Raw genomic sequence first — 13,155 nt, 5'->3', positions numbered from 1 at the left:
ACTTATATCAGTGACTTAAAATTTTTGCTTTTTTAAAAACCACGCATAAACCTTTTTCTCTCAAAAATACAAACATGTACATACATGTAGCTCATATAATATTTTAGCCCAGTTTGTGCTGAACACAGTGGTATGAGACACTTGCCATTATTGTTTTAAACCAACTGAAAAAGACCAAATGTAAGAGCATGTCAGAACCTCTGCCAGTGTCCCAAAATGGTCGGACCCCAGAGGGTTTAAAAATCATTAATTTAAAGCACATTGTACAAAATGCATGTGCGACTTCAACCTGTTGATCTTGTCTGGCGCATGCGCTAAGGTTTCAGTTCAGCAGCTTCAGCAACGGAGATATAGGGAGTCTAGTCCTGTTATCATTTCTTACTTAAAGTTTACTTTCTTTTGTGGTGTTGCTGTGCGTGTATATATATATATATTCAAGTAAGTGACATCTGTCAGTGTTGTAAATATGTTTGAGTTTTATTTGATGTACCTCATTAAAGCTTCCATAATAACCTTGGGAAAGCAGCTGTAATCCACACCAAATCGATAATTCAAATGTCAATCTATTTAAATATATTTTTATGCCATATTTGTTCAAATGTAAGTTTAATTGCATGTGTGCAAATCTGATAATAGCGCATCGCGGTGCTTGGAGTAACGCACACTCATTTGTAACCTGACACCGCTAACCAGCTGCAGTAGCAGCAGCCAAATCTTTAATACTGCCATATTCAACATGTAGTTTGCAGTTTATACTTTGCTATATTGTCACTGCTTACTGTTGTAAGTTTAAACCTTTTGTTAAAGGTTTTGTGTAGTCCTAATTTCATATAAAAATACTATCATCACGATTTACTGATTTTATTGATTTATTCCTAAATGTCAGTTTTTCACTTTTCCTCACGTACCCCCTGCAGTACCCCAAAGTACCCCTAGGGGTACGCGTATCCCCATTTGAAAACCACTGATCTATAAGATCATCAATATGAACTCTGAACAATGAACTATTACATACATGAAATGGCTGGAAAGGAACTCGCAACATTAAAGCAAGAAGCATTTGTGTAGGCTAAAGCTATAGCCTACATCGCCTCTTATGTTTCAGTTTACTTAAGTTTATTATGCAGCGGTTTTCACATCCGAATCCCACTTAAGATTATCCCACTAAAATATAAACTAAAAAACTACGTAAAATGTGCATATTGTATCAAGAGCTGATACAAATAAAAACATTTTACGATCTTTTAAAACAATCTATTGTATTGATTATTGGAGCAATGAGGCAGGAAATATTGTGAAGCTCAGACATTGTCATATAATGAACTGACGCAGAAGATGTGCTGACGCATTTGTCATGAAGCGCCGTTGTGTGTCTCTCAATTCATTGCCCTTTGGTTTCTGACTGGAGCGTGTGACAGAAGAGAAGCCCATACGAGCATCGGTAGCTGTCACTGGTGCGTTTAATAGCCTAATTTTTTTGAGCTGCCAAACTCACTCTGTTGAGACGTTATAATAAACGCATCTTTGAATAGTGCCACCATGCTCGCGGTGTCTGTTTCTGATGATTTAGGCACACATTTAATTTCTAATAAATAAATATATATATATATTTAAACCTTTTCATATGCAAGTTTAAAGTTAATCCATAACTAAGATTTAAAACAGAGTTTAAAGTAATGGAGCAACAGGATTAAAGATAATCTAGTTTTACTGTAAAATTAAAACCTGGATCAAAATGACAGTTTAAATGTAACCCTGATTATTTTTAAACAGGTTTAAAGTTTAGTGAAACAGAATTATGAAATAAGCCTTGATTTAAACCAGATTTAATCCTTGTTGGTGCAACCCATCCTTAATGTTTCACATGCAACAGGCCAGCCAGCGCACAATAGATTTTTTATGAATTTTAATTTTCTGTGGATAATTTATTTTGTTAAACTACATATATGCCATTATCTGTACTGTATTCCAACTGTTACAATAAAACATCAAGCAATATAGCATGCACTTTTATTAAGTGTACCGTATTTTCCGCACTATAAGGCGCACCTATAATTAATTACCTATTTTAGAACCGTTTTCATATATAAGGCGCACCAGATTATAAGGCGCATAGAATAGAAGATACTGCAGTCAAACGTTTGACTGGGTTTGCGTTATGCAACCACTAGATGGAGCTGTGCTAAAGAGAAGGTCACCAAAACAGTCAAATAAAGTCAAACTTTATTTAGCGCTCTGACAACTCCGTTCACTCCCATGGTAACGTTGTTTAAACGTTGTTGTGCATATTAAAAATTCCTTAACTGAGTAAACACGTCGTAAAAGTAACAGTCTGATACCACAAAATCAAACATTAGTGCAAATGCTCACTTTTCAGTTCATTTCGAATTCTTCTCCCAAATGCAGAGGGGAACTTTTTCCAAAATTCATTAAACATGTAGTAAAAGAAACATTCTGATACCACAAAATCAAACATTAGTGCAAAACTCAACATTTTACTTTTACGTAAAACACGTAAAACTCGCTTTTCAGTTCATTGCTCATCTCCCAAACGTAAACATGTAGTAAAAGAAACCGTCTGATACCACAAAATCAAACATTAGTGCATAACTCAACATTGTTCAGTTACGTATAACACGTAAAGCTCACTTTTTCAATTCATTCCCCATCCACGAATCCCTCGAATTCTTCTTCTTCAGTGTCCGAATTAAACAGTTGGGCGATTACGGCATCCAAACTGCCCGGCTCCCTCTCGTTATCATCCGAGTCGGTGTCGCTGCTGTTGCCTGGCAGTTCAGCGATTATTCCTGCCTTCGTGAAAGCTCGGGTCACAGTTGAGGCTGATATATCAGCCCAGGCATCCACGATCCATTGGCAAATAGTAGCGTAAGTCGCCCGGCGCTGTCTCCCCGTCTTGGTAAACGTGTGTTCACCTTCTGTCATCCACTGCTCCCACGCAACTCGCAGTTTAGCTTTGAACGCCCTGTTGACACCAATATCTAGCGGCTGGAGTTCTTTAGTTAATCCACCCGGAATGACGGCAAGCTCCGAATTAGTATGCTTCACTTGTTTTTTGACAGCATCGGTGATATGGGCGCGCATGGAGTCGTAGATCAATAGGGACGGAGCTGTGTGGAAAAAGCCACCCTGTCTCTTGACGTAAATTTCTCTCAGCCACTCACTCATCTTTTCCTCATCCATCCATCCCTTCGGTTTAGCTTTGATGACGACACCGGCCGTAAAGTTTTCTTTTGGCAAGGTCTTCCTCTTAAAAATAATCATGGGTGGAAGTTTCTGGCCATTAGCCTGGCAGGCGAGAACTACAGTGAAGGACGACTTCTCATTACCTATGGTGCGTACAGACACCGTACTGGTCCCCGTTTTCTCCACAGTGCGGTTCACGGGAATATCAAAGGTAAGTGGATCCTCGTCCATGTTGATGATGTGCTCGGGCCGGATCTTCTTTTCAGTGATCTTTTTTTTGCAGTATGTGCGGAAAGTGGCCAGCTTTTCTTGGTAATCTTTTGGCAGTTGCTGCGAGACGGTAGTTCGTGTGCGGATGGAGAGATTACGTCTTTTTATAAAACGAAAGCACCAAGAAAGACCGCCTCGAAATTCATCGATGTTCATGTCACAAGCTAGCGCTATTGCCTTCATTCGAATAGTGACTGTAGAGACGCTTCTACTTGCCGCTCTCTGTTCAACAACACACTGTTTGAGTTTGTCCTCTAACTGTGGCCATCTCGCTTTGTTCCCTCTGACAGCCTTGAGCTTAAAGGACAAGTTCGGTATTTTACACTTAAAGCCCTGTTTTCAGATTGTTTATGATGAAATAGAACGGTTTTGACTGAAATTTCGACATATGCGGCTGCCCCGAGAATTTTGGGGTGTTTGTGTTTCACCTCCCACTTTTACAATGGGTTTAAAGGTGCACTGGAACAATGCTTCCTAAAATGCATTAAACTTTCGTTTATAAAGACGTGAAACTCACAGAGTGGTCAGGGGTGTTCACTGATATGGTCACACAAAAATCGCTGCAAAAGATGCTTTCCAACAGCTGTTTTAGCATTCGTTGTTAACTTGTGGACCTTTTTTTCCAAACACCTCAAACCCGTATATTCTTCCACTGAGAGCTTGAATAATGCGCGCAGCATGGAAACAGAGTGTTAAACACTACAGACAGGCTATTAAAACCGCCAGATCTACATATCTTAGCAAGCTTATAAATGAGAATCATAATAACCCTTGTTTCCTCTTTAGCACAGTTGCGAAACTGACTAGAAACAAAGAACAAACAGAAACCAATAGTAAACTTCAACACAATAGTAACGACTTCATGAACTTCTTTTCTAACAAAATCTCGGCTATTAGGGAAAACATCGTAGCTACCCAGGCAGCCACCACTCTACCCATTAGTTCACTTAACACTAGACTACCATACGAACATATTGATTCATTTAAACCTACTACAATAGATGAGCTCTCTAAACTAGTCACATCATCCAAATCATTGTCCTGTATATTAGACCCCGTTCCCACAAAACTACTTAAAGAAGTATTCCCTGTAGTGTCAACCCCGGTTCTAAATATCTTTAACTCATCGCTAGAAATAGGATACGTTCCAACAGCTTTCAAACTAGCAGTTATTAAACCGCTGATTAAAAAACCACAGCTTGACCAAGGAGAACTTAATAACTTTAGACCAATCTCAAATCTCCCTTTTCTTTCGAAAAAATTTGAAAAGGTAGTGGCAAGCCAGTTACGCACATTCTTGACAAATAATAGTACATATGAAAAGTTCCAATCAGGATTCAGGCCCCACCATAGCACAGAGACAGCGTTGCTTAGAGTTACAAATGACCTCCTATTAACATCCGATCGTGGTGAAATCTCAATTCTTATATTACTAGACCTTAGTGCAGCATTTGACACGATAGACCACAGAATCCTACTCAATAGACTAGAAAACTATGTTGGTATCAGTGGTCAGGCGCTAGCCTGGTTTAGGTCATATCTAACCAATCGCTATCACTTTGTTTATGTAAATGAGGAAGAGTCATATCACTCCCTGGTTAAATACGGTGTACCGCAGGGATCAGTTTTAGGTCCTATCCTGTTCTCGTTATACATGTTACCCCTAGGAGACATTATCAGGAAACATAACATAAGTTTTCACTGCTATGCGGATGATACCCAGCTTTACATCTCCTCGCATCCCAGCGAAACACACACGTTTTCTAAGCTAAAAGACTGCATTAGCGATGTTAGTGACTGGATGGCACATAACTTTCTTAAGCTCAACTCCAATAAGACAGAGGTACTTATTATTGAACCAAATCGCTACAAACATAATATGTCAGATTACAAATTGCACATAGATGGCTGTACTGTGGTGCCATCTTCCACAGTTAGGAACTTAGGTGTGATGTTCGACAGCAACTTATCCTTTGATAGTCATATCGCCAACGTCTGCCGCACAGCATTCTTCCATCTTAGAAATATCTCAAAAATACGCCATATACTGTCTACATCTGACGCAGAGAAGCTTATTCATGCTTTTATGACCTCTAGAATAGACTATTGTAACTCGCTACTCGGGGGATGCCATTCAAATCAGGTCAACAAGCTTCAGCTAGTTCAAAACGCTTCTGCAAGGGTACTTACTCGATCTAAGAAGTATGACCACATAAGCCCAATTCTGGCATCTTTACACTGGCTACCAGTTAAATATCGCATCCAATTTAAAATATCACTAATCACCTACAAAGCTTTAAATGGCTTAGCACCCTCATATCTTAGAGAATTACTATCAGAATACAATCCATCACGCACACTACGGTCGCAAAATTCTGGCCTATTGATTATCCCTAGACTATCAAAAGTGTCTAAAAGTGGAAGATCCTTTTCCTACTTAGCCCCTTAGCTCTGGAATGATTTACCAACCGATGTCCGAGAATCAGACACAGTCGATCATTTTAAATCTAGACTTAAAACTTTTCTCTTCAACAAAGCATTCGCATAATTTGTCTAGTAAAGGTTCTTAACTCGCAATAGTTATTTTCACGGAACAAAGCACTCACGGTCATAACACAGACCAACCAAATAAATAAATAAAAACCTTTTCTGCATGAACACTTAAAATGAATTGCATTAAATAGTTTGCCACCGTTTGCCACTGAACCTGCATTAACGACGACAGTGGGGCTTCCGGCCTTAGTCAAACGGTTTGGCACGTATGGTCGGGTTGCGATTTTGGTGCTTTCGTGTGTCTTGTGAATAGTATGCCATACAGACCCGTTTGCCACTGAACCTGCATTAACGACGACAGTGGGGTTGGTATGTATGGTCGGGTTGCGTTTTTCGCGCTTTCGTGTGTCTTGTGAATAGTATGCCATACATACCCGTTTGCCACTGAACCTGCATTAACGACGACAGTGGGGCCTCCAGCCTTAGTCAAACGGGTTGGCACGTATGGTCGGGTTGCGATTTTGGCGCTATCGTAAGTCTTATGAATAGTATGCCATACAGACCCGTTTGCCACTGAACCTGCATTAACGACGACAGTGGGGCCTCCAGCCTTAGTCAAACGGGTTGGTATGTATGGTCGGGTTGCGTTTTTCGCGCTTTCGTGTGTCTTGTGAATAGTATGCCATACAGACCCGTTTGCCACTGAACCTGCATTAACGACGACAGTGGGGCCTCCAGCCTTAGTCAAACGGGTTGGCACGTATGGTCGGGTTGCGATTTTGGCGCTATCGTAAGTCTTATGAATAGTATGCCATACAGACCCGTTTGCCACTGAACCTGCATTAACGACGACAGTGGGGCTTCCGGCCTTAGTCAAACGGGTTAACACGTATGGTCGGGTTGCGATGTTTTTGGCGTTTTCTCCTGGTCCTGTAAATGGTATACAATATAGACCCGTTTGCCACTGAACCTGCATTAACGACGACAGTGGGGCTTTAGGCCTTAGTCAAACGGGTCGTCAGGTTTCATTTTCTCTTAAAGATCGGAAGGTGACCCTTATTTACCATATATACCCTCGCATTGGGCCCCCAATTTGCTAAATCCTCAACTGTGGATAACATAATTATGCCGCAATATTTAGTCTGTCTGGAACTAAGCAGAGTTAAACCACATCACTGTGTGACACTTCAATACATATGAACGGCCGCTACGCTAATACGATTTTGTTTTTCTCTCCCCGTCTCGTCCTCGACCCGAGGACGAGACAAACAGACCCAGTCCCGGTAGATGTGAAAGTCAGCACACCTCTGATCTACTGGCTGTCCTTCAACGTTATGCCCAGCTGATACCTGACCAACGATCACCGGCAGAACCGCTTAATCTCCGCTAAATCTCCATTTCCGTTCTCCCAAGGGTTTTTCCCTCCTAGGACTTATTTTTCCTCGGATAAAAGCCCGGGGTTTTTTTTTCTCCTACGGGGTTTTTCACCCCGGGGAGGCAGCCCTTTTGGGCTTTACCTAGCTTCCTCTTCTATACGTTGCTTTAGTAATACGTGCAATTATAATATTGAGTCATAGCCGCAGCAAATTTAACTGCTCATGCTATCATGTATTTTGTTGTGCTATCTGTCGTTTTCTGTGCTTTTCACTGCTTCTATTTATGTAAAGCTGCTTTGAAACAATTGACTTTTGTGAAAAGCGCTATATAAATAAAATTGAATTGAATTGAATAATAGACACTCCAGCCCAGGTGGTGGCGCTAATCCGTTATTGCCAATTGCAAGAATAGAAACAAATTTCCCGGCGCGGAGTAATACCGTACCTCACAGCACATCTAATAAATGTCAATGGAGTTGGCAAAAACTACGATAAAACCTGTTGGAATGCGTATTTTGCAGCGATTTTTATGTGAGCATATCAGTGAACACCCCTGACCACTCCGTGAGTTTCACGTCTTTGTAAACGAAGGTCTAATGCATTTTAGGAAGGATTGTTCCAGTGCACCATTAAACCCATTGTAAAGGTGGTGAAACACAAACACCCCAAAATTCTCGGGGCAGCCGCATATGTCCAAATTTCAGTCAAAACCGTTCTATTTCATCATAAACAATCTGAAAACAGGGCTTTAAGTGTAAAATAGCGAACTTGTCCTTTAAACTCTGCGTCGTAAGCGTGTCTCTTAAAAGGTGCCATTTTGTGGTCTTTATACACACACACACAAGTGAGAAAGCACAGTACCTGTGTTTACGGACTACGGTAGCCGAAATGCTGCACGCGCTGCATTTTTCATACTGCAAATTTCTGATCCGTATATAAGGCGCTCCGATTATAAGGCGCACTGTCATTTTTTGAGAAAATTAAAGGCTTTTAAGTGCGCCTTATAGTGCGGAAAATACGGTATATAAGCAGTATTTTGCTTTTTATGTTAAAGACACTATTGATACGGTGAGAAATTTACATTCTCAGGAAAATAGCCGCTTATCAGTTAAACGTTAATCGATCGATAAGGTCGATCAACTAACGATTAATGAATTAATCAATAATTTTCATCCCTAGTATGAATTAAATATTAATATTCTTTTTTAGAGCTACAGGAGTAATTTTCTTTTTCTCTTAGGTTGTTACATTAATGACACAGACTTAAGTAGGTTAATTGAGGTTAATGTCTCTTAAATATGGATCACGGATCAACTGCGATCCGTCACAGCACTAGAACTTATCTTTTTAGATACTTAAAGATAGCTTTATTAGCACTCTTCCAGACCTGTCTCAAATGAAACATGTAGCAGATAACCGTGAAGATCTGGATATGATAATAGAAAACCTGAACAACGTTTGCTCTAGCACGATGGATGCCGTTGCTCCCATACGAAAAAAGAGAATCAAAGAAAAAACGCCAGCTCCATGGTATGACCATCATACTGCAGCCCTTAAAAAAGTAGCTAGAAAAATGGAAAGAAACTACCGAAACACAAAGTTAGAGGTATGGCGTTCAGCATGGAAAGAGAGTGTTCAACACTACAGACAGGCTATTAAAACCGCCAGATCTACCTATCTCAGTACGCTTATTAAAGAAAATCATAACAACCCTCGTTTCCTCTTTAGCACAGTTGCGAAACTGACTAGAAACAAAGAACAAACAGAAACCAATAGTAAATTCCAACACAATAGTAACGATTACATGAACTTCTTTACTAACAAAATTATTTCTATTAGGGAAAACATAGAAACTACGCAAGCAGCCACCACTCTACCCAATAGTACATTGACCACTAGATTATCATACGAACATCTTGAGTCATTTAAACCTACTACAATAGAAGAGCTCTCTAAATTAGTAACGTCATCTAAATCATCGTCCTGTATATTAGACCCCATTCCCACAAAATTACTAAAAGAGGCATTTCATGTAGTGTCCGACACCGTACTAAATACCTTTAACTCATCGCTAGAATTAGGATACGTTCCAACAGCTTTCAAACTAGCAGTTATTAGACTGCTCATTAAAAAACCAAACCTTGACCAGGGAGATCTTAATAACTTTAGACCAATCTCAAATCTACCTTTTCTTTCTAAAATATTAGAAAAAGTAGTGGCAAGCCAGCTACGCACATTCATAGCGAATAATAATACATATGAAAAGTTCCAATCAGGATTCAGGCCCCACCATAGCACAGAAACAGCGCTGCTTAGAGTTACAAATGACCTCCTTTTAACATCCGATCGTGGTGAAATCTCAATCCTTATATTACTAGACCTTAGTGCAGCCTTTGACACAATAGATCACAGAATCCTACTCAATAGACTAGAAAACTATGTTGGCATCAGTGGTCAGGCGTTAGCCTGGTTTAGATCGTATCTAACCAATCAATATCACTTTGTTTATGTAAATGAGGAAGAGTCCTATCACTCCCCCGTTAAATACGGCGTACCTCAGGGATCAGTTCTAGGCCCTATCCTATTCTCGTTATATATGTTACCTCTAGGAGACATTATCAGAAAACATAACATAAGTTTTCACTGCTATGCGGATGATACCCAGCTTTACATCTCGTCACATCCTAGCGAAACCCACCAGTTTGCTAAGCTAACAGACTGCATTAGTGATATTAGGGACTGGATGGCACATAACTTTCTTATGCTAAACTCCAATAAGACAGAGATACTTATTATTGAACCAAATCGCTCCAAACATAATATGTCAGATTACAAGTTGACCATAGATGGCTGCACGGTGGTGCCATCTTCCACGGTTAAGAATTTAGGCGCAATATTTGACAGCAATCTATCTTTCGATAGTCATATCTCCAACGTCTGCCGCACAGCATTCTTCCATCTTAGAAATATCTCAAAAATACGCCATATGCTGTCTGCATCAGATGCAGAAAAGCTTATCCATGCTTTTATGACCTCTAGAATAGACTATTGTAACTCGTTACTCGGAGGATGCCATGCAAATCAGGTAAACAAGCTACAGCTGGTTCAAAACGCCGCCGCAAGAGTGCTTACTCGATCTAAAAAGTATGACCACATTAGTCCAATTCTGGCATCTTTACACTGGCTACCAGTTAAATATCGCACACAATTTAAAATATTACTAATCACCTACAAAGCCTTAAATGGCCTAGCGCCCTCGTATATTAAAGAACTACTATCAGAATACAATCCACCACGTAAACTGCGATCACAAAATTCGGGTTACTTAATTATCCCTAGAATATCAAAAGTGTCTAAAGGTGGTAGATCCTTTTCCTACTTAGCCCCTAAGCTCTGGAATTATTTACCAAATAATGTTCGAGTATCAGACACAGTTGAGCAATTTAAATCTAAACTTAAGACATTCTTCTTTAACAAAGCATTCACATAGAATGTCCAATAAATGTACTTTTCCCGCAGTAGTTATTTTGTCTACAACAAAGCACTCACATACCTCATATGGGTAATTTACTCTTGCCGCAATAGTTAGCCTGTCTGGAACCGAGCTGAATTAAACCACAATAATGTATGACACTTGCATTACATGCGAACGGCCCCTACGCTAATAGAATTCTGTTTTTGTCTCCCTGTCTCGTCCTCGACCCTGAGGACAATGAGACAAACAGACCCAGTTCCTGTTGCTGTGAAGGTCATCGCACCACTGATCTACTGGCTGTCCTTCAACGTGACGCCCAACCGATGCGCGACCAACGGCCACCGGTTGAACCAGTTTAATCCGCTTACACGCTTCCTATCCCTACCGTGTCTATATATTATAAATATAAATATTAATTTCTCCCTAGGGTTTTTTGTCCTTCTAGGAGTTTTTCACACCGGGTTTTCTCTTAGGGGTTTTTTTAGTCCCAGGGAGAGTCAGCCAACTTTGGCTTAACTTAGCACTTTACTGTATACGTTACATTATTAATATGCTCGCTTACACGGTTTTTTATCCTTAGCCGCTATATTCTACTTCTTATACTATGTTTTGATTTTCAATGTTCTCCTCTACATCTACTCATGTAAAGCTGCTTTGCAACAATTAACAATTGTGAAAAGCGCTATATAAATAAAATTGAATTGAAATTGAATTTTTTTGCTTATTTACACCACAATCTCTGAAAGCCATCCCAAATAATTGAGGAGCTCTTTTTTTGGCTGTGTACTAAACCTATTCACTGCTCCATGAACGTTTTATGCCAAATCACTACATTTTCTTGTTAAAATGTAGGTACAAGATGCAGTTCTTTTCCAAAACGCGATAAGCGCTGAGCCTATTTTTAGCCTAAACGCGATTTATCCTCTCGACCAATAAGAATTCGATGAACGTTCGACGCAATCCAATGGCGGCGCTCTGAACAGATTTTTTTGTTTATGTTCATTCATTCCTCAAAATGAGGATTAATGTCATGTTAATACATCACCTGGAGAAGGTACCCGTTTGCAAGGCGATCTTCAAAGTGTTTGGTATGTACAACTTTCGTTTCAGAACTCGTTTAATACCGCTTTGTACGTTTCTCCTTCGCAATAAAGTTTTTTTCCTGTGAAGAAGCCTACCAACGTAACATGAAAGAGACTGAATAGTTCGGTAGCCTGCTGATAGACAGACTGGCGTTTGATACATTGACCATAATAAGGTGCTATTGTAGATTGTGTGTAATGCAAAAGTACAAAATGTGGCTAGTGAACAATGCAGGGATATCTGTAAAGTTGTTCTTTTTGGATTGGACATTATGAGCGCGTTGTTACATGTTATGTCATTGAGAGCAGATCGAGGGGAGTTCGCTGTGTGTGCGTGTGAGGTTAATACAAACTGTGTGTAGACGAGTGAGAAAGAGAGAGAGATATGTGAAATATATAAAGCAAAAGAGGTTCCTAACGCCCTGCTAAAGAGAAAACTGAAAGTGTGGAGGGAGTAATAGCAAGTTATTATGTGTAATTCTGTTTATTTCATACTGGCTCCAATGTATATCACAATCTGAATAATTTACTTATTCATTTATAGTATGAAGAGTCCCTGAGTATATGTTACATATTCTCTTATTTGTTTTTGTTTTGTTTTTTAAAGAAAAAACATCACTTTATGGAAAAAAATATGGATTTATAGCGTTTTGAAAAAAAAATTAAAATTAACTTTGAATTTATAATCAACAATATTGTTGTTTGATTTAATAATCATTATTCAACATGTTCAGACTGAGCAAAAAAACTATTTTAACAGGATAAATAGAATATTCACAAAATGTGTGGGTCTAGGTAAAAAAAAAATACTTTTTCTAAAAACTATTGAAATGGATTTATAGCGTTTTGGAAAAGAGCTCTTAAATTTTTGATCTAGAAAAAAAAACTGAAATGCGGTGTGATTACAACTACTTTTGAAAATTTTCACTAGTAGTGTGGGTTACCTTTTCATGATCATATAACGAAGTGAGTTGCCCAGTGTGTGATCCTCTTCATGGAGAACAAATGTCACACAACCCTCATCAGCACCCTCTGCCTGGACCTGTTTAAAATCAAAAGATCATCTGAACTTATGTAAACATGGCTGCTAGCAATAACAATAACAATTAATCACAGATCAAGTACAAATGTTTAGTATTTTACACCTTGTTTACTGGTGTACTGTTTGGGTGCCTTAACATGCTTGAAAACTCTTGAAATTTGACACGAACATGGCAGGGGGGCTCTGCTGCACCCCCTTTTATGCAAAAACAAA

The 13,155-nt window shown here is 39.4% G+C and overlaps 1 protein-coding gene across 1 annotated transcript in view; it reads right to left on the bottom strand.

The window, feature by feature from the left end:
- Positions 1–13,155, bottom strand: part of polr1d (RNA polymerase I and III subunit D) — a 65,088-nt gene that overhangs the window by 38,393 nt on the left and 13,540 nt on the right. The window contains exon 2 of the mRNA XM_065253843.2: positions 12,845–12,942. Coding sequence (XP_065109915.1) covers positions 12,845–12,942 — 98 coding nt within the window. The remainder of the gene's footprint in view (positions 1–12,844; positions 12,943–13,155) is intronic.

This window comes from Paramisgurnus dabryanus, chromosome 16, assembly GCF_030506205.2.
Source record: "Paramisgurnus dabryanus chromosome 16, PD_genome_1.1, whole genome shotgun sequence".
Taxonomy (NCBI): domain Eukaryota; kingdom Metazoa; phylum Chordata; class Actinopteri; order Cypriniformes; family Cobitidae; genus Paramisgurnus; species Paramisgurnus dabryanus.
The sequence above is the reverse complement of the archived record's forward strand: the minus strand, read 5'-3'. Positions and strand labels throughout refer to the sequence as shown.